Source organism: Myotis brandtii, unplaced genomic scaffold (assembly GCF_000412655.1).
Source record: "Myotis brandtii unplaced genomic scaffold, ASM41265v1 scaffold51, whole genome shotgun sequence".
In the NCBI taxonomy this organism is placed as follows: domain Eukaryota; kingdom Metazoa; phylum Chordata; class Mammalia; order Chiroptera; family Vespertilionidae; genus Myotis; species Myotis brandtii.
In genome coordinates this window covers 1,994,354-2,017,059 of record NW_005369442.1, presented here as the reverse complement: position 1 = coordinate 2,017,059, position 22,706 = coordinate 1,994,354, and the positions used below count along the sequence as shown (strand labels likewise).

The window sequence follows — 22,706 nt, the reverse complement described above, 5'->3', positions numbered from 1 at the left end:
CATGCAGCCACATAGGGGGCAGTCTTTACAGACCCAAACCTGAGACTAGAGCAGTGGAGGCCTTTCCTCAGGGTGGCCCACCAGGGGTTTCAGGAAAAAGAAGAAAAGCTGCCCATTACCCTTCCCCTGCCATGAGTTAGGCGGGTCCCTCGGTCTCCCACCCCACCCCCAGCACCTGCGCTCCTTCTGCTCTTCCCTGGTACCCCAGCCCCAGCTGCAGGGCGCTCCCCAAGTTTACCAGACATTCTAAATTGTCAAGGAAGAAACAAGAGATCTAAAGTTTTATGTGAAATTTTCTAATTTTAAATTAGGACTGCATTTCACTAAATGTAACAGAAAATCCAAAACAGCATCTAGCATAAATTTGATAAGATGTTTTTCTTTTTCTTTTTTTAAAAATATATTTTACTGATTTTTTTACAGAGAGGAAGGGAGAAGGAGAGGAATAGAGAGTTAGAAACATCGATGAGAGAGAAACATCGATTCAACTGCTTCCTGCACACTCCCTACTGGGGATGTGCCCGCAACCAAGGTACATGCCCTTGACTGGAATCGAACCTGGGACACTTCAGTCCGCAGGCCGACACTCTATCCACTGAGCCAAACTGGTCAGGGCAAGATGTTTTTCTTTCAAGAGAGGCATTTCAGAACAAATTCTGCAGCTCCATAGTGACCAAGCATCCAGGTTCCTTCCAGCTCTCTGTTCTATTATTCTTAGGGTGTGGCCTTTATCTTCATGATGCAGTAAGGCTGTGAGAGCTCTAACAGCCTGTTCCAGGCAGGACTGGCTGAAAAAAGAACAGGGAAACGGGTACATGTCTTTTAAGGAAATGTCCACAAAACACATCTGTTTCTGCCATTCCAGTCGCTGGGCTTTTATATATATATATATATATAGATAGATTAGCTAGAACCTAGCTGTATGGCCACAGCTAACTGCTGTGACATTTCCCATTTGTGCATGGGTGGGGTCCAGCTGGCCCACCCCAATGAGGGCCCATTGGGCCAGACTGGTGGAGGGGAAGGGCCGTGGGCTGTTGGCCGGCCAGCCCTACCCTCATTTGGGGTGTTGGGGGCCGATTCAGGCTGGTTGGCTGCTGCAGTGCCACTGGTTGTTATGGTCGTTCTGCCATTCCAGTCGCTGGGCTTTTATATATATATATATATATAGATAGATTAGCTAGAACCTAGCTGTATGGCCACAGCTAACTGCTGTGACATTTCCCAAATTCCCTTACAGGATATATGTATATATATATATATATACACACACACACACACACACACACACACACACACACACACATATATATATGCATATATACATATGTGCATATATAAGTATACTAGAGGCCTGGTGCACAAAGTTCATGCACTTGGGGGGCCAGGAGAATGGGATCCTCAGCCCCGCCTGTGCCCTCTCACAGCCTGGGAGCCCTTGGGGGATGTCCAATTGACGGCTTAGGCCTGCTCCCTGTGCTGCCATGGAGGCAGGAGAGGCTCCCGCCACCGCCAGCTGTGAGCCCGGCTTCTGGCTGAGCGGTGCTCCCCCTGTGGGAGCGCACTGACCACCAGGGGGCAGCTCCTGCGTTCAGCGTCTGCCCCCAGTGGTCAGTGCGCATCATAGCGACTGGTCATTCGGCCGTTTGGTTGATTTGCATATTAGCCTTTTATTATATAGGATATATGTTTGTATACATATATAGAGTTATTGTAAGGAATTAGCTCAGGTGATTGTTGGGGCTGATAAGTCTATTTCAAGGCAGGCCAGCAGACTAGAAACTCAGGCAATATTTTTATATTACAGTCCTGGGGTAGAATTTTTTCTTCCTCAGGAGACCTCAGATTTTGCTCACCTTCAGCTTATTGGGTAAAGCCCACCAAAATTATTGAGGGTAATCTCCTTTAAAATAAACTGATCATAGATGTTAATCACATCTATAAATATCTTCACAGCAATTTCTAGATTAGTATTTGAACAAACAAGCATCATAGCTTAGCAAAATTGACATATCAAGTTAACCATTACAATCACATTTCAAAATTTTATAAAACTGTGCTGGTAAAACAACACCTACACAAGTTGGGTCTGGCATACCATCTGCCAGTTTGCTATTCTTTCTCTATGTGCTGGAGCAAGAAGCTTACTCCTTTCCAGATGTGTGTATGTGTGTGTGTGTGTGTGTGTGTGTGTGTGTGTGTGTGTGTGTGTGTGTGTGTGTGTGTGTGTGTGAGAGACATGCCATTGAGTCAGCTCTGACTCCTAGCAACCATGTGAATGAATGATGTCCACAGTGTCCTGTCCTTACAATCTTACCCAGATCCTGCAAAATCATGCCTATGGCCTCTTTTATGGAGCCAATCCTTCTCATATTCTGTGTTCCTCTTTCCCTGCTGCCTTCTATTTTCCCAGCATTATTGTCTTTTTCAAAGAACCCTGCCTTTTCTTCATGTGCCCAAAGTAGGATAGCTTCACTTTTGTCATTTTTGCCTCCAGTGATATTTTAGGCTTAACTTCATCTTTTTTAAAAATTTATTTTTACTAGTGACCCATCATGCGAAATCACGTGAGACCTGGGGCCCTTTCCCCCCTGGCCCTCCCTCCCCCCTCCCCTGCACCATGGGACTGCTCTGAGTCCTGGAGTCCCGCCCCACATGGCCAGCGAGCTGCGGAACAGCCCCGAGTCCTGGAGTGCTGTCCCGATGCCCTGCCTCCAGGCCATGCATAGCGGCCACCAGGCCCCGCCCCCATGGAGCACACACAGGGCTGCAGAAGTCGCACAAAGCGGCCGCCGGGACCCCCACACCCCTGCAGGGCCACAGGAACCCTGGTGGAAGCCGCACAGAGCGGCCACCAGCCCCGCCCCTGCTGCCCCACCCCCACTGTGTGCACCACCATTTTGTGACAACGTTACAGCGTGAGGGTCAACTTGCATATTACCTCTTTATTATATAGGATTGATTTCAGAGAGGAAGGGAGAGGGAGAGAGAGATAGAACATCAATGATGAGAGGGAATCATTCGTCAGCTGCCTCCTGCACGCCTCCTACTGGGAATGGAGCCTGCAACCTGGGTATGTGCCCTTGACCAGAATCAAACCCTAGACCCTTCAGTCTGTAGGCTGACGCTCTATCCACTGAGCTAAATTGGCCATGGCTTGACTTCATCTTTCTTGTGGTCTGGGTATCCATAGAGCTCTCCTCCACAACATACTTCAAATGAACCAATGTGTTTCCTATCAGCCTCCTTTGCTGACCAACTTTCACATACATACATGGTTATTTACAGATCTACAATATAAGAATACCCTAACCGTACACCCTCCATACAACTGGAATCACACCTAATGGGAACAAGAGGCTTGCAGCAAACATGCCACATCCCACCCTTCCTGGGATACTGCACCGGGATAAATAGTCTCATTTTTTATTTTTTAAATTTAACCACTGTGTTGTTGAGATACTATCTGATAAACAAGACACTTTTCTCTTTGACCCTGTTCTAACTCATTAAGTTATTTTCACTTTAAAACCAGAACTTCTGGTGCTAGGTAGTGATACAGAGAGGCACAGGCGGGAGGACTGGGTGGGAAGGGAGGGAGCAGGGGCTAATAAATGCTCACGGCTCTGCCAGCCTAGAGTCCCCAGTCATTCCATTCCATTCACCCAGTACCACCCAGACAGAGAAAAGCCTTTCTACTCTCTCCTCATTCAGTTCCTCTTCACTTGTTTTTCTCTTCCAATGTTAAATTACATTGTACAGGCGGCCTAGAAAATGGAGGCATGTTGCCAAAAATGTCACTGATTTATAAGAGGGCTTTATATATTATGGACATTTATTTTCTCATTCTATTCTTACATGCATTGCAGTTGTTTTTCCTAATTTTAAAAACATTGTTTAGGATGTCTTTCACTGTAATTCTGTACATGCTTGTAGCTTTTCTCCATCTACTGTCATAATATTAGTACTAGAAGTGTGGCTAAAGTGGGCTCATTAAAAGCACTGACACAAAATTATATCACTTAGAAATCCATACTTTCATTAAGTCAAGAAGATAGAACTAAAATTATTTTTGCATAAATGTGCATCTTCTTTATGTGTCTCAATCCCTGCAATACATTTGTTTTACATATTTTTTATAATCATAAAAAATAAAAACAATTATAATTAAGTGAATCTCTTTTAGCCTTATGGGAAGCAAATTGGGTTTAAGTGCTTGATGTTTTATTTTCAAATGTCAGTCATCTCTATTGTGATTTTGTTTCTGCACAAAGTTTATTGGGAGTTGTCAGTTCTGAAGGAACTAAGAATAGAACAGGGTCTGTATTGTGGTGCTGTTTCTTTGGAAAAATAGCTTTCCGTAACTGAAAATCACAGAATGCTGATAGAAGGACAGTCTGACAGGCTTACTGCTTATAATGTACCTGAGTTTGACCCTCATTTGAATTGCTATTGATTCCTGTTAAACTCGTTCTTTGGATGGCAAAAACCATAATTTTAATGAGATGCCAACCCAGTGGAAGTATTGTCTCAAAGTGCTTTTTTTGTAACATCCGTTTTGGATCATATACAGATTTTTCCTTATGCCAAATTCCGCACTCTAGCCATATTATTACACTGTTTTCACATAGATTAAATGCCTACGAGTTGATAGATTTTGTATGAAACATACCAAGAACATGCATTTTCTTGCTCTTTTTTACACTTTTAAAAAATATATATTTGTATTGATTTCAGAGAGGAAGGGAGAGGGAGAGAGAGGTAGAAACATCAATGATGAGAGAGAATCATTGATCGGCTGCCTTCTGCACCCTCTCTACTGGGGATCAAGCCCACAGTCCGGGCATGTACCCTTGCCTGGAATCGAACACAGGACTCTTTAGTCCACAGGCCAATGCTCTATCCACTGAGCCAAACCAGCTAGGGCTTTTTCTACACTTCTTAAGGATTCATAACCATGAGCTGTTGCCTTCCATAATAGCTTATGATAGAAATTTGTCAATACTCTTACCTGTTGGTCAGGCTGGCTACATAATTTGCTGGGCCCAGTACAAAATGAAAATGTTTATAAAGCAGGAAAAAAAAGTGCAGTGAGAGGTACCAATGTAATAGGGATAATAGTAATACATGAGTAACTCAATGAACTTAAAAATTACAAAAATGATACCTTTGCTGTTACTTCTACATGATACAATAAACAATAATAGTTTATTAATGTGATATCTTGATTGATTATGAAAATTTTCTAGCTTACTGGTCTGAAAGTTCATCAAGATTTATTATTTTATTTCATTTTATTTTCATTTTCAATAGATCAGAAGTTCATTTCATGCAGTTTCTTTTTCAAGAGATACGACTGAAAGCTACATCAGTCGCTTGTGGCAAATGTACAATCACAAATAAATTTAGATCATTTTCATTTTGAAAAGAACCTGCTGATGCAATTGTTAGGAATCTTTACAGGCTGTGACAACACTAAGATACATTTCTAATACATTATTTTGAAATACAAACGTTAGTACTTTAATTTTTCTAAACAGATTTAATTCTTCATATGAATTAGTTTTATGTAAATCTGAATTTATTTTTAAGTATAAATTTATACAATAGTGTTTTAGTTTCTTCAGTCAACAGAAAGTGGCTTCATGATTTGGGTGTAATTCAAAAGTCCTATTTATGCTTTCTGTCATTGTAGCTTCAATTACAAAGGAAAACAATTTTTTTAAGTTTTTAATTGATTTTTAGAGAGAAAGAAAGCAGACGGGAGGGGGGTGGAGAGAGACAGGGGGAGAGAGAGAGAAATCAGAGTGAGGGAGAAACTTCCATCCATTGTCTTCCATACACACCCCAACCAGGGATTAAACACTCAACCTGTGTAGGTGCCCTGACCAGGAATCGAACTGGCAACCTTCTGGTGCACGGGATGACACTCAACCAACTGAGCCACACCAGCCAGAGTGGGAAAACAATTTTAATTACCTTCCTCATTAACAAAAAAAAATTGGTTAATTCAAACCTTCATATGAAGCTAGTGTTATTTTCTATAGAGTGTGATGATCTTTACATTTGATTTCTATTTCTACAACTGTGGTTATTTGTGTTGCAAGGTTGCAGCAGTTTTCAAAACTAGAGATCCTAAACCTTTTAAGAAAATTCTAGTAATTCCTTGAAATGTTTTATTGCAATGCTCATATTTACATTCTTACTTTGTTCTAATTTACCTATAAAGTTTGCTGCCTGAGTGCCAGCAGTTACTGTCCCCAACAGATTGGAGAGCTGATATTTGTGTAGATGACACAGGGATTGGCAAGCTGGCCCACCACTGAGGGGCTGGGCAGTCCCCATGCAGAGCCACTTCCCTTCTCTGGAGCCAGAACTGCCATGGCTGCTGCCTCTGCTTCTACTGCTGCCATCACCATCACCACTGCAATGTGGCCCAGGCGCCCGCCCAGCAGCGCCCTGAACTGCTCTGAGCATGTGCGGGTATGCTGGGGTACCTGCACTGCCCGAGCCCTCTGCAGACGTGCAGGCGGTGCCTCCCGTTGTGTCCCACTGCTCACATGCATGCTCCATGGTCCCACAGGACTTCACTTAACCAAACACAGATTCAAAAATAATTATTGAGATTTTCCAAGGCAGCAACTGCATAGGATTAATTCAAGCATGGCGCCCTTCTGAGTGGGGCCCTGTGCAACGGCAGAGGTTGCATGCTCATGAAACTGGCCCTGTGGGTGGTCCTACACTCTATCAAGCATCAGGATTTGAGCTGTATATAAATAGCATGAGATGGTGGGGAAATGATGGCACTGATATATTCCTTCCATGATCTTAAATTGAGGCAATAGGTTTTTGAGAAATCTACCTTATCTTCATACTTAAGTGTGTGCTCCTTGAGAACAAAAAATCTTGTCTTCCATTACCCTGCATTTACCAGAGCTTGCAAATAGTAGATGTTAAGTAAATTTGGTTGATTAGATAAATTGTTATTCTGTTTCCAGAGGAGTAACACGTAAACAGCTGGAAATAGGTAGGTGCTCTTTTAATATAAGGCACTGAACTGATTCAGTCAGTGAAAAAAAAATCTGATCTGAGCATCTGATCCAGGGGGAGGAATATCATAACCATTGTATTTCCTGTACACTCCACAAGAGTGCATGTGTGTAAACTTCCTGAGTTCGGTAGGAGTCTTTCTGCCTTTGCCTGTACGTACAGAGAATCTCATGAATGATTTCCATCCCCCCACTTTGTTTCCCAAGAGGACTTAATTCTTTCCTAGATCTAAGATTAAGATGGCATTATTCTTCACCAAGAGTGTGCAAAGATAATTTTATAAATATTGTCTAAGACGAAACTATGAAAGACTGCTGACTAGGAAATCTAATCAGAATATACAGTATGCAAGTGGGAGATGATGAGGGGAGGGTCTTTATAACAGAGCCTATAACACTTTCTTAAAAGCTGTTTCCTTTAGTAGGCAAATCAGGGTGCTATGATGCCATTAAGTACTTTCCTTGGGGGTCTTTCTTGATTCTTACTATATACAAGTTTGAATTTTATGGTAAAGGACAACAGACCTTGTCAAGTCATGAAAATGAAAGGTAGGCCTGGATATTGCAAGGCAAGTTGAAGTGAGTGCTCAGTCTGTAGGTAGCCATGCCCTTTGTTAACTCTACTAGCCAGTTTTAGGGTCTACCTGTATCCAAAATGCCTTTTGATCTTGATGAGAAGTCTACACCCTAGAATAAGTAAAAATGATTAGTAGGCATGCCAAAAAATGGCATTCTCAGACCTTACTTATTCATTCCAACACACCCTCATAGTATCACACTCTTCTGCAACTAAATTGCCACACCCTGATAGACATTCCAGAGAATGCAATCCAGGAAATGCAAATAAAATTCATCTGAGTTAAGAGCCTATGTCCTTCTTAACTCTTGCCATTTGCAACAGCATGGATGGAACTGGAGAGCATTATGCTAAGTGAAATTAGCCAGTCAGAGAAAGATAAATATCACATGATCTCACTCATTTGTGGAATATAGAGAACTACATAGACTGATGAACAGGGACAGAGAAACAGCTATCAGACTATCAATCCCCAGAGGGAAAGTAGGGGAGGGTGTGGGTAAGGGGAAGAGATCAACCAAAGGACTTGTATGCATGCATATAAGCCAAACCAATGGACTTGGACGACAGGGGGAATAGGGGGGATAAGGAAATATTTGTAATACCTTAACTAATAAAGAATTTTTAAAAAAATAAAAACACCCAGTCCAACTGGCATGGCTCAGTGGTTGAGCGTCAACCTATGAACCAAGAGATCACAGTTCAAATCCCAGTCAGGGCAGTTGCCTAGGTTTTGGGCTCGACCCCCAGTGTAGGGTGTGCAAGGGGTAGCCAATCAATGATTCTCGGTGGAGGGGGGTGGGGGAGGGTGGGGGGTTAAGGGGGGGATGAAGACACATTTGTAATACCTTAACCAATAAAGAAATTTAAAAAAAAAGAGCCTATGTCCTTCTTATATAAAACAATAAGAACAACACAATTTAACAAATTGACAACCTGAAGTTGCTCCGAGAAGGGGAAATAGTAAAACATATAAAACCATCATTATGGATAGGACTTATTCTATACATTCTGGAATTCTGGAATAGAAAAACAAAACTATTGAACAATGAAATAGGGAGTTTCATAAAAGATAAAAGATGTCTCTCCCATCTCTAAGTTTTTGAGTTTAGTTTCATGGAGCGCACTCATCTTCTAACAAATTTTACTTTCAGCATTGTAGACTCTGGAGTATGGGAGAGAAGAAAGAGTATCCATTCCTATGTCGTGTCCCACACCAATTGCTGTAATCCTGAATTGCATGAAAATCCTGAACTCTAAAGTTTGCTTTAGTGGGTTGAACATACTGACTCCCTTATAACAAACAGAATATGGCCAAAGGATGAGATGTCACTTCCAAGATTAGGTTACGGAGAGACTGTGTCATGTGTCTTGCACACCCTTGCTTGCTTGCTCGGATGGAACTTGAGGACCATGATATGAGCTACTCCACGGAGAGATCCATTGTGATTCCAGGCACAAATAGTACAAGCAAGAAAAGAACAAAAGCCCTGACTGGTTTGGCTCAGCGGATAGAGTGTCGGCCTGTGGACTCAAGGGTCCCAGGTTCAATTCTGGTCAAGGGCATGTACCTTGGTTGCGGGCACATCCCCAGTGGGGGGCGTGCAGGAGGCAGCTGATCGATGTTTCTCTCTCATCGATGTTGCTAACTCTCTATCCCTCTCCCTTCCTCTCTGTAAAAAATCAATAAAATATATTTTAAAAAATTAAAACAAAACAAAAACTTGCACTATAACACCATCTACTGGAAAACAAAAGAAAGTGCCCTACCTATCAAGTTGCTGCACTGTTGAGAGCAAAACAAGTATCTAAACAAGAAAAAAAAAATCATTACCTCAAATGTGCAGGCAGAGAAACAATCCATCAGATACCAGGAACAATCAAGGTCATTTGGAAGCACAGGAAGAAAACGAAAAGTCTCCAGCAACCAAAGTCCTGGAATATTGTGATTTAGATGACAGAGAATTCAAAATTGCAATTATGAAGAGGCTCAATGAGATAATAAGAGAACTCAGATGGGCAGCTCAAATAGCTCAGAAATTCAGTAAAGGAACAAAAGGATTACTTTACCAAGAGAGTGAAAATGTAAGAAATAATTAAATTCTGGAGTTGAAGAACTCATTAAATGAAATGAGAAATGCATTAGAGAGCACTGGAAATAGAGCAGACTAGATATGAGAAGGAATTAGTGAGCTCTAAGAATGAAACCTAGAGGAAGAAGAGAGTTAAGAAAAAATAAGGAGTTAAGAAAAATAAAGGAAAGACCTCTACCGAGAGCTCTCTGAATCTATTAAAATCAGCAACATAAGGATAAGGGTATATCAGAAGGAGAGAAAGAGGAAGGGAACGGGGAACCTATGAGAACTTCTCACACCCATGGAAAGACTGGACTTTAGAGCAAGCTAACTGAACACCTGATTTCAACACAAAAAGACTTTCCCCAAGACACATTTTATTCAAACTGTCAAAAATTAATGACAAAGAAAGAATTCTCAAGGCAGCCGGTGGGAAAAATTGTAACCTACAAAGGAAGCCCTATTAGATTCTCATCAGATTTTTCAATATAAACATCACAAGCCAGGAGAGAGTGGAAGAAAATATTCAAAATATTAAAGGAGAGGAGCCATCAGCCATGGGTAATATATCCAGCAAAGTTACCCTTCAGATATGGAGGAGAAATAAAGGCTTTCCCAGACAAACAAAAGCTGAGAAAACTTACCACTCTAAGACCTGCACTATAAGAAATATTGGAAGGAGCTGATCTACCAGAAACAAAAAGACAAAAGTATATAAAACTTTGAGTACCATGACTGACAGACAGAAGCAGGAAATTGCAACTCTACTTCAGAATAGGTTTTAAATAATTATAAAAGTTAAAGGCGGGGAAATGGATTAAAAATAACTATAATTATAGCCCTGGTCAGTGTTGCTCAATTGGTTGGGTGTCATCTGTTCAATTCTTTATCAGGGCACATGACACAGTTGCGGGCTGGATCCCTGGGAGGCGGTATGCAGGTAGGAGGTATGCAGGAAGGAGGTATATAGGAGGCAGCCAATGGATGTTTTGCTCTGATATCAACGTTTCTCTCTCTCACTCTCCCTTCCTCTCTCTCTCAAAAAGAATTAACAAAAATATTTTAAAAAACAACTACTGCCATTTGGTTACGAATGCACAATATAAAAAGAGAATTTAGGTTAAAATCATAAAAGGGGAGGCGGTAAAAGACTGGACAGGTACAGTTGAATGAAGATAAAAGACAATCAGAAGAGAAAGGACTATTTGTATGTCTGAGACATTTACACATATGTAATGGTAACCACAAAACTAAATCCAGGGCAGAGACATGAAATGTACAAAAAGTAATGTGAAAGACTGGGCAGAAATTGCTTACAGAGGTATAAAAAATGTCTACTTGCTCCTTTACTATTTGAAGGTATTCTTTAATATATTAGTTCATTTAGAGCTATATTACTCATCAATGGTTCTTGAGTTTTCAGGTACTTTAATTATGCAAATGTTTATAGTATCTTTAGACTATCTATTAAGCTTCATATAAAATATCTGCAAAGGCTCTTTTTTTTTCTTTTTAGTCCTCACCTGAGGATATTCTTCCAATGATTTCTAGAGAGAGTGGAAGGAAGGGTGGAGGGGAAGAGAGAGAGAAACATGGATGTGACAGAGACTCATTGATTGGTTGTCTCCTGCATGCACCCAGGAAATATGCCCTTGACCAGGAATCGAACTCGAGACCCCTCGGTCCACAGGCTGACGCTTTGACCATTGAGAAAACCGGCCAACGCTCTGCAAAGACTCCTTTATCTTTGGTATGAATTCTAGCAATAACCACTCATTGAATTATAAACATAATATGGGGGTGGGGAGAGATTAACCAAATAATTTATAAGCATATTTGCTTAACCCATGAACACTGACAATAGTGTGGTGAAGGCCTGGTGGAAGATGGTCAATGGAGAAAAAAGGGGACATCTGTAATACTTTCAACAATTGAAGATAAATTTTTAAAAACCGCCTAATACAGAACAGTCTTGTGGATATAAAATCATCCCTGCTTGCTGAAATCAAGTGTTAGCATAAGGGATGAGTTACAACTTGGAGACTTAACAAAGGCTATTTTCTGCACACTTTTTATAGGCAGTAGGTAACCCAGGGAATGCTGTTATGAGGTAGTTCAGTATCATTTCCCCCTAATTTAATAGTAGTAGAGAATGAAATGAGGTTGCTCAACTAAGCTTGCAGGAAAATCAAGAGTCCCCACCCCTAAGTGATTTCCGGATTCCCCGTGTGATGAATTTGCTGACTCTCTTCGGTGCTCTCCCTTTAGGCACAGGGACAATTTTCATTGACACAAAAAGCAGTGCTGACTGTGATCTTGCAAGTGCCGCGCCATTCTCAGTTATTCTCCGTGGCTAAGCTTTTGTCAAAGACCGCGCTACTTTGTTCTGAGCCCCTCTGAGGACATCATGACTTCCTCTTTTATCTTCACACAGAAATGCAATGTTTGGGCAAGAAAGGGAAAAGTAAAGGGAGGAGCATGAAAGAGCGTGCAAGGGACAGCAAGGATAGCAGGGCCTGGGGACGCTTAGTCAAGGCCCCAAGAATCGTTCTTCACAGGGATGCTCATTACTTTAGTTACGAGTACAGTGACATTCCAGAACATTGGCCAAATTCTAGTCTGACCCAGTGTAAAATGGCATGCTGAAGCAAAATACATTTCCTCCCAAGTAATTTGCTGTTCAAAATTATTCATGCCATTGGTGTGGACGTTAAGGCCAAACTACAATATGCTTTACATTTCCAATGTAGAAAGTTTGGTTCCTGAGTCCCGGTCCTGAAGATGGCAAATCTAAATGATAAATAAATAAATATGTCACTTATTCGAATAGACTGAGCAACTCATTGAAGTGGTATTTGAATGATGGGAGGGAAAATGCGACAGCAGAATTATTGTAAGAGCTTTAGAATATGCTCTGACATGCATATATTAAAATTAAGTAAAAAGAATCTCAGTTTAACAGCTTTGGTCTACTACTTGAGGTACTTTAATTATGCAATGAAGATAAAGGGCACATGATGCAGGGGAGGAAATACATAGACTATGTTTGATATGTGCCTGATTCCTAATTAGGTTCTTTCCTCCTTAGCAAGATATATATTAGTACAAAATTTTAGTACTAAGTAGACCAAAATACTACATCTACATAATAGGAATGAAGTTAATACCCCAGTCAATAAGCCAGTAAATCTTACGTTGCATGAATGTGAAATTTTTGCTGCATCACTCAGCAAAAATTATTTTTCAAGTTTGTTTTTCTTTCACATAATGCATTTATTTCCCTTTGATTTAACCGTGGGTATTTTAACATAAGCTATTTTAAGTGTCAACTTTAATCCTCAATAGCTTCAATTCATTCTACTAGTTAAAATAAACTCAGGCAGACATTAATCCAATTTGAATAACTACATATGAATGAGGCTACAGTACTATCTAATCCGAAGTGTAACTCAATTTCACTCAAGGCTTCTCATGCATGAATACAAAAATACTTTATTTTCAGATGCTTTCATTTTAAGGTACTCTCCTGAAAAGGGTGTCAAAAAGTATTCAATAAAAGAGGTTTCAGACTTTCTGTTGGGCTATGATGTGAGGGGGAGAGGAGTGGAAATGACTAGTGATGATTCCATACTGGAAATCTGTGGTAATATGTGAAAGTATAAATTAACTACAATGGACTCATTGTTCCCTGAATCTTTTGGTGTGAAATGGCATATTGTTGTTATTTTCAGAAGCTATTCTGCTTTTATTAAAATGCGACAAGCAGTCACTGAGCACTTACTGTATCACTTATTATGATGTCCTCATTTGTCCCTAAGGGAGAGGAGTGGAAATGACTAGTGATGATTCCATACTGGAAATCTGTGGTAATATGTGAAAGTATAAATTAACTACAATGGACTCATTGTTCCCTGAATCTTTTGGTGTGAAATGGCATATTGTTGTTATTTTCAGAAGCTATTCTGCTTTTATTAAAATGCGACAAGCAGTCACTGAGCACTTACTGTATCACTTATTATGATGTCCAGTTCATTTGTCCCTAACAAAGCCACAGATGATCTCCTCTTCCTCTGTGGCGGTAGGTGCGTGTTTGGAGCTGTGTGCACGCTCTGGGTTAGTTTGCTTTGAAGCAGCCTGGAGGAGTCTCATCCAGTTTTTAGCAGTTGGCTGGTTTTGTAAAGCAACTCAGCACTCCCGGGTCTGCCAGAAGCAGTGCTTTGAAGTTTCATTTTCTTGATGGACATTGCTTTGCTCATCCAGTGAAGACTTTGGGTATAAACACAGAGTTTCTAATAGCTCTGCCGAAACTGCGCTTTGGTCTCTAGATGTCCTTGTCCTGAGGAATTGAGCCAGCCACCTGGCCTGCATTCTTCATGACTGAGGTTCTCTCAAAACAGAAACGGCAGGAAGGCTTTCCTATGCTTCGGGTAGGAGGCAAATTTGCTTTTGTAAAACTTGTGGCTGAGGAAAGCTGCCAGAGCCTGGCTGAAGAAGACGTATGTTACCACCAGCCACCAAGTTATGTTATGGAATCCCAAGGTGACGGCCATGGAGACGTAGATCATCAGCTCTGCTAAGTAGTTAGGGGAGGAAACATAGTCAAACCAGTCTCCAAAGGGGATCCGGTGGTTACAGTGAATGATCACTCCTGAAATGAAAAAATAAAACTTCCTGAACGTCTGAAACTGTGAAAAGAAGGTTCTACCATATCACGCTCCCCCCGCCCCCCGCCTCCAAATCAGTTACAAAAACTCCTATTAGAAAAGAGTATGACAGACATGCGTGCAAACCACCCTCCTGCCACACTTCCATTGCCAGTCTACTGTGTATTAGAGTCACATGCTCAGGTCACACTATCAACTGTAAATAAGCACAGGGGAACCTGTTACGCCAACAGTCCTCCAAGCTGGAAATGAAGAGCTCAGACTCCACAAAGCCTAGAGAAAGATCCTCTTCTCTCCTGCCTGCCAGTCGTCATGTCAGTAGCCTGTGCAGAGCCCTCCGAAGCTGTGGCCGCCTTCTTTCTCTCACGGGGAGGAGGGCCTGCACCCTGGGCAGCCTTTACCCAAGTTCAGTGTCCAGCGGGCCGGACTGTAGGTGTCTCCTTGGGGCCCTGCACAGAGTATGAACTGCTGCAGCAGGAGTCATGGCAGGACAGGCACTCGGAAAGTTTTTTCCCCGCTCTGACCCAGTACTAGTTGAAAGGAGTGCTGCAGAAACTGTAACCAAAGGAGGCATTATGCTTCCAGAAAAATCTCAAGGAAAAGCAATGCAAGCAGCAGTAGTGGCTGTTGGATCAGGCTCCAAAAGAAAGGGTGGAGAGACTCGACCAGTTTGTGTCAAAGTTGGAGACAAAGTTCTTCCAGAATGGGGAGGCACCAAGGTAGTTCTAAACAACAAGGATTATTTCTTATTTAGAGGTGGTGACATTCTTGGAAGATACACAGACTGAAATAAATCGCTTGAAATGGTATCATGTGAAGCTGCCCATTTCACTGACGTTCTGAAATATTTCATCACGTAAATAATTTCTGTGTCTCTTTTATAACAAACTAATGATATACAAAAAATGGCATGCAGTGTCTCTTAAAATTTAGTTTCACTGTAATGACATAAACATTAAAAAAAAAAAAAAAGGGCTCAGACTCCGGAGTGAGACTGCACAAGTCCAAACCCAGGCTCTACACCTACTGGCTGTTACCACTAGCCACCAAGTTATGTTATGGAATCCCAAGGCGATGGCCATGGGGACTTTAGATAAGTTGCTTAACCTCTCTGTGCCTCAGTTTCCTCATCTGTAAAATGGAGATAAGACTGCACCCACCTCAAGTGAGCATTTGTGAAGCTATATGTAAAACACTCAAGTAGGGCCTGGCACAAAATAAGCACTCAATAAACGCTGAATAATACTATTCCATTTTTAATATTTCAAAAAGTCTAATAAAAACTGTACCTGTAATAAGTTAACACAAGTTTTAAAACTAATAAAAAAGTCAAGAGTTTTGGCTGGGATGATACTAACTCAGCATGGTCATACTAGTGCTCACATACTGGTCAGACACATATATGCAGTGCAGGCCCTAAATCAGGGGTCCTCAAACTACGGCCCGCGGGCCACATGCAAATACAAATATTGTATTTGTTCCCGTTTTGTGTTTTTACTTCAAAATAAGATATGTGCAGTGTGCATAGGAATTTGTTCACAGTTTTTTTTTAAACTATAGTCCGGCCCTCCAACGGTCTGAGGGATAGTGAACTGGCCCCCTGTTTAAAAAGTTTGAGGACCCCTGCCCTAAATGGTGGGAACAGAATCTATAATAATAAAAGTTTAATATGCTAATTAGACCAGACAGCCAAATGACCTTCCAGACGTCATTCAGATGTCCTTCTGGACAAAGCTGCCACAGCAGGGGCTGAGGCAGAAGCGGTTAGGGGTGATCAGGCAGGCAGGTGAGTGGTTAGGGACATGAGGCAGGCAGGCAGAGTGGTTAAGGGTGATCAGGCAGGCAAGCAGTTAGGGGCGATGAGGCAGGCAGGTGAGTGGTTAGGGGAAATGAGGCAGGCAAGTGGTTAAGGGCGATCAGGCAGGCAGGTGAGTGGTTAGGGGTGGTCAGGCAGGCAGGCGAGCTGTTAGGGGTGATCAGGCAGGCAGGTGAGTGGTTAAGGGCAATCAGGCAGGCAGCTGAGCAGTTAGCGGTGATCAGGTAGGCAGGCAAGCAGTTAGGAGCAATCAGGCAGGCAGATGAGCAGTAAGGGGCATCAGGCAGGCAGGCAGAGTGGTTAAGGACGATCAGGCAGGCGAGCAATTAGGGGCGATGAGGCAGGCAGGCGAGTGGTTAGGGGTGATGAGGCAGGCAGGCGAGTGGTTAGGGTCAATGAGGCAGGCAGGTGACATAGAAACCGACCAATCAGAACCAAATTGGCCAGCAGAGGAGGGCAGTTGGGGGCAAGATCAGGATGGCAGGGGAGGGCGGTTAGGTGTGATCAGGCTGGCAGGCAGAGGCAGTTAGGAGTGATCAGGCAGGTAGGCAGGCAGGTGGGCAGTTAGGAGATAGTGGTCCCAGATTGCGAGAGGGGGCAGGCCAGGCTGAGGGACAACCCCCCACCCTCTATGCACGAATTTCATGCACCAGGCCTCTAGTAGAATCATAAATACCAGGACTAGTGGGGCCAGAGAGAACTCTCAGTCTAATGCTCTCATTTCACAGATGGGAAGATCAAGACCCAGAGAGACGTCTTACCAAAAATGAATATTTGATCCATTAGTCACCTAATTAGGGCAGGAAGGAAAAGGATGAAAGTACATGGACAATTAACTTCTGAGTGTTAAAATCCACATGCAGTGGCTTGAAAAGATCTTACCTGCTTTATTTTTCCTGAGATTGCCGAGAATGACGTGGCACTTATACTGATGGACCGATGACCAGATGAACATCATCATACCGAGGATATGGAACCACCGAGTTTGCATCAAGAGATTTTTCCCTACCACATAGACTGCAGAAATAAGAATTGTGTTAATAGCCAATGCTGCAAAATTTCAGAGGCTCGGGGAACTGAAAAATCACACAGTCAGCAGAACACATTCATCCACTTATTCTGTTCCTCATGGCTATAAAACTATGCTGATAGAATTTCCCAAGTACAGGAGGAAGAACACCAAAGCAGATTTGTTCTTCAGCCAGAGGCAGCTTCAATGGCACCTGGCAGAAAATTCCACAACGATACATTCTCTTGTTCCTTCTTCAAATGCTTTAAGCACAGAGTTCAGCTCTGTCTCCTACTCTTGTGATGTATTCTCGTGTGGTGTGACAACCTTGCTAATTTCTAAGCCTGGATTTATGCCTTCTTTCTTATATTCTACTGTCAGAAAAACACTTTCTGAAACCGCTCCCTGAGCTACTATCCTAAGCCATTGCTAGGGAGACCCTGAAGGCAGAATGCTGACTTGTTGGGCTCCAGTCAATCAAGAAAACTACTGCAAGTGAAGGCTAAGGGTGGGGGCTTCCCACAAAGAGGAGAAAAGTCAACTCCAAGATGGAAAACAAAACAGTACCCCTTTCTGATTAGACAGAACCTAGTCAGAGAGATTTCGTTTTAGGAAAAGAAATACTCAGAGTATTATCTTCTCTCTTCTCCAGCTATGTGGAAGAAGAGAAGAATGTAGAGCTCTTAAGTACTGGCATCAGAAAAACAAATTAAGGACTTCCCTATGATCAGCAGGAAGCAGTCGGGCTAGTTGGGGACTTGGCTCAAGAAACAAAGTTGTCCATTGATAACAAGGACCAACCAGCCTGAGGCTCTGGAGCCAAGAGGGAGCCCCTACAAAGTTGATCCAGGTAAGAGAAGCAAGGATCATGCTATTCCATGTGGGTACCTAGGAGTAGGACTTTGAGATGACGACTAATGAATGTCCACCAAAGTCTACCTGTGTTGATTTCTTTTAAACCTGGCTCTATATAAACAATCTACTTAGAGTCTCTTAATATTCACTAGGCTTAGCCACATAACTAAAAAGTCATTTTTTATAAGTAAAAAGTAAGCAAAATATGAAAAATTCAGTTTTTAATCAAAAGGGCTTTAAGAACAAGTCACTATAGAATTAAACGTTGAAGCAAGTGTCTGGGAATTCACATCACTACCCAGTCACCTACTCTAAATGCAGAGAAACTACCTGGGAGGGAAAAAAGATTTGTAAGAGTAAGCTGGAATTATCATGCAGGAAAGGGGAAGGCTCATATTTACTGAGCATCTTATCTGTGTAGCATTTAATCATTCATTTATTTGTTACTTAATGGTGTTGATTGAGCTTGGAACTGTTGTAGATGTGAGGCATAAAACAGTGAATGCATCAGGCAAGATCCTAGTCCTCATACATTCACATTCCAGTGGCAGCTGCCACTAGAATCGAGTAAACAAATCAATAGCCCAGGTAACTTCAGGTAGAGATAGTACTCTGAAGAAGAGAAAATAGAACTGTGTCATCAGAGTGACTGGGGGAATTCTCTAGACTTGAAGACAAGGAGGTGTGGAGATCTGGGTAGTTTAGAGATATTCTTTCTTATCACTTTCACACCAATCCTCTGAAATCTGTAAATATCCCTGATTTCAGATGAAGGTTCAAGGCTAAGAGAAGTTAAATAAGCCAGGCTCAGATTCAGCTCCATCTAACCCCAAGCCCATTTCTATTGGACCCCACAGCTGACAAATGCCCCAGTGTATTCTCTCTCAATGAATTCCTGAAATCAGTTCTCCCCATATTGACCCATATGAAGGACAAATAGATGAAACAAAAGACAGCTGCAGAAGGGAGTATCAGGAAAGCTTTTTGTGGGTGCCACGGCTGCCTTCTCTTCATTAGTTACACAGGAGTGAGGGCAGAAGGTGGGGCCCGGCCACCAGAGAAAACTCCAGAAGAGACAGGTGCTGCCAATGGGAACGAAGCAACTGAAAGCTGGTGAGTTACCAAAGTCCTTAGGCAAGTTCCTTGGGGTGGAAAACCCATACTGTACACCAGGAATGACAGCGCAAGCCTTGATACTGGGCTGCACAAGAATACCACAGCAGAAAGCTCAGGGAGGAAGAACATACTTCAGTTCAGAGCACTTAGGTGGAGAGATGCTAGCTGAGTAGCTGAAGCCGATAAATAATTCATGAATTGAGAAAACAGCATCAATAAGATGTACTTGAAAACCATCCCTCAAGCCATGGAGGCCTGAGTTGTAGTATAGCAAGAGAGAGGGGCACGCTGATACTGAAATCCAACCTGAGGAGAACGCTCCCTCACTGAGGGTTGGAAATGTCTAGATCTTGGTCTCAGTTTACGAGGATGAATGTATGAAGCCTTGGACTGAGAGACAACAGTCATGAGCGATCCACCCGACAGTGCCTGGGCTGCAAGGTGAAGTTAACCTCAGTCCTAAAGATTCATTTCAGTTACCACAAACAACTTGATGCTTTACAGTAAGCACGTATTGTTTTCACAAAAATGACAGTCATATATGTTAGCTATTCACCTCCCCCCCACAAAATAAAACCCACTTCATTTCCTCCTCACAAACAAAAGTCATGATTTTGGTTCCCTCTTCCTGGTTAGTAAGAGGTCAGACTTGTTAAGACGCAGTTCTGATTTACCACAGGACTCCTCTGTCCTCGCCCCACAGCGGCCTCGCTGACAGAAAGCTGTGTGCAATGGCACAGTCCCAAGACCTAAACGGCAAAAAAATGGCTCCCTGCTCCCTCTTCACATCACAAGTATCCACCCCGAGTCAGGCCGCCCGCTACTCCTCTGGTTTTCTATGGTCAAATCCTACGCCACAACTTCCCCTTCCCCAGCCTCACCCCTCACCTTCCCACACAAACAGGAAGGCTGAGGCTCTGGGGAAGCCACTGTCTTTGCTGACCCTTTCTCCTGTTTGTGGGTGATCCTGCTCCCTGGTCATCTCTGGACCACACTCCTCCTGTCTCCAGACTTACTCCACGTGAGTTCACTGCCTCACTCCCACTGAGGGAAACCTCACGTCCCATTTCTTCTGACCCTCCTGAATACTTTGCCCTTTACCGTCTTTACTGAAGACGTTATGGATTGGGCAGGTCTCCTGCTCTCCAACTTCCATGGCCCCCGGTGACTCAGGTAACAGTGCCCAGGGACCACTCACCATTCCTGCCGTCCATCGGCACTTGGCTCAGCACAGTTAGGCCGACGAGGACGTAGTAGACGAGTCCAAAGCAGTACTGCGCGATGTGAATCACAGCGTTGGAAAAGACACTGACATAGAGGCACTCGAAGAGTCTCCGCAAGCTGTGCAGCCACAGAAACACCAGTACTAAGAATGCAGACAGCGCCAACTCACCCCCTGCGATTCAGAAAGCAACACATTCAGCATGTCTCTCTTCGGAGTTAAGCCAGAATTATACATTCCTACCGTTACACATAGTATTACACAAAAGTAGAGCTAGGAAAGGGCCTAGAAATCATCCAGTCTAACGCTTCCCTGCTTTTCTTAGCAGTGGGGAAGTGGGCCATGTGAAGTCAACATATTTGGCTCAAGGTTACACAGTGAGCTAGTGACAGAGCTGGACAAACTCAGGTCTCCTGACTCAGCTTCACCCTGTGAAAGCCTTTGAGATGGCATGGCCCTCACTGTGAAGGGGCCTATGCTCACAAACAGGGTCTCGGGTCTCGGGTCCCGGGCATTAATAATAATGAAGACAGGAAGAGTTCCGGGGTGACCTCTGAGCAGCCCCACCTGGTGGGATCCCTGGGATTTGTGGAGACAAGAGACACAGGCACCCACAGAGGCAGAAAGGAGGACAGGAACTGAAGAAGAATTCTGCATTCCTTTCCAGGTTAAAAAAAAAGAAGAAGAAATTATACTTTTAGGAGTCTGTAATCCCCGAGATCTACCTTCCTACCTGCCTTTCACTCCTCTACCCCAAAAGAAGTCAGAAGAAATGCCGGTTTTAAAAATGACATAAACCCAGCCGGCGTGGCTCAGTGGTTGAGTGTCAGCCTAAGAACCAGGAGGTCACGGTTTGATTCCCGGTCAGAGCACATGTCCAGGTTGAGGGCTTGATCCCCAGTTGGGGGCTTGTAGGAGGCAGCCGATCAATGATTCTCTCTCATCATTGATGTTTCTATCTCTCTCTCTCTCTCCCTTCCTCTCTGAAATCAATAAAAATATTTTAAAAAAATATCTTCAGAAAAACAAAATAAAGAGATGAGTTTGAATGTGAGGCGGGACTCAGTGGGGTACCCTCCCCTCCAAACAGGAACTGCGTGTGCTCTTCCTCCTGACCGTCATCTTTTGCAACAGGTTCCTCTGCTCACACAGAAAGGGATTGTTCCTGGGGAGCCAGTGGCTTGGCTGCTGAGCAGAGCCAGCACCAGAACAATGTTTCTACTTCTGCCCCTCTCCCGGCCTGACATGCACTGAGGCCACTTTGTTTTCACCTTCAACTCTTCATTTTAAAATTGTTCTTTATCTGAGGCAAATTTAATGTCTGTTTTGTAATCATTGGGTCAATGTCTTTACAGTCAATTTTATCAGGAAACCAAAGCCTTATGCTATCACAGTTGTAACCAGTGATCAAAAAGTAATTTTCCAGCACGTTTCTGGAGTTCTGAGACACGGTTTTGGTTGGACGGTATAGATGTTTCAAGGCAAACACAAGGGAATCCTAAAAGCTTTTCTCCTAAGTCTAAAGACGTCTATGTAAATTTACCAACAGTACAAACGGTATCAGGGGGAGAGCAGCCAGTCCGTACACCACCCAGCAACTGCTGTGGAGTCGGGGATGAAGAGCTAAGTCTCAGCTCTGCCAAGATCTCAGTGAAAGGCTTGGGGGCATCCCCACGGGGATGGGTATGACGAGGCAGAACTCTTTTTGCTCACAGTGGCTATGAAATACCAAGAACAGCTTCCTGCCGGCAGGAAAGGTAGGAACAGGATGCAATGGTTGTGATTACCGCGGAATTGCACAGCCCCAAGAATTCTGAGTAAAGTGTACAGCCAGTCTGGAAAAGGCGCTCCCAGGAACAGGCATTGAGTAAGGCACCAAAGCAGGAAGCCATTCCACAGCACTGAGATGACATAGAAATGAGAAAAGTACCTGCAAAGGGAAAACAAGTTAGGCAATTGTCAGGATAGAGCCCCTTTATTACGCAGAAAGACTATTATTATTATTATTATTATTATTATTTTATTGTGTAAAGTTTTACATATGTCTCCTTTTCCCCCAGTTGACCCCCAAACCCCAGCCATTCCTACCCCAGGCAAGCCCCCACCGCCCCAGTGTCTATGTCCATTGGTAAGACTATTTTTTAGTGTCCTTCTCTTCTCTCCCCCCATCCTCAGAGTCTAGTTCAGTGATGGCGAACCTTTTGAGCTCGCTGTGTCAGCATTTTGAAAAACCCTAACTTAACTCTGGTGCCGTGTCACCTATAGAAATTTTTTGATATTTGCAACCATAGTAAAACAAAGATTTATATTTTTGATATTTATT

The 22,706-nt window shown here is 42.9% G+C and overlaps 1 protein-coding gene and 1 pseudogene across 3 annotated transcripts in view; one reads left to right on the top strand and one right to left on the bottom strand.

Annotated features, from left to right (window-relative positions):
• Positions 1 to 589: 589 nt before the first annotated feature.
• Positions 590 to 22,706, bottom strand: part of SRD5A3 (steroid 5 alpha-reductase 3) — a 37,494-nt gene continuing 15,377 nt past the window's right edge. The window contains exons 2-6 of one of the 3 annotated variants that reach the window (XR_001364201.1): positions 22,171 to 22,313; positions 20,360 to 20,557; positions 17,064 to 17,198; positions 13,706 to 14,349; positions 590 to 788 (exon numbers count right to left, since the gene is read on the bottom strand). Coding sequence is in view for 1 of the 3 variants with exons in the window: in XM_014548491.1 (XP_014403977.1) it covers positions 14,090 to 14,349; positions 17,064 to 17,198; positions 20,360 to 20,557; positions 22,171 to 22,313 (736 nt within the window). In the remaining 2 variants the exon portion in view is untranslated. Of the gene's footprint in view, positions 789 to 12,255; positions 12,492 to 13,525; positions 14,350 to 17,063; positions 17,199 to 20,359; positions 20,558 to 22,170; positions 22,314 to 22,706 lie in introns of those variants that run through there. The other 2 variants (XR_001364200.1, XM_014548491.1) reach the window with 2 other exon arrangements.
• LOC102256834 lies at positions 14,357 to 15,794 on the top strand (annotated as a pseudogene).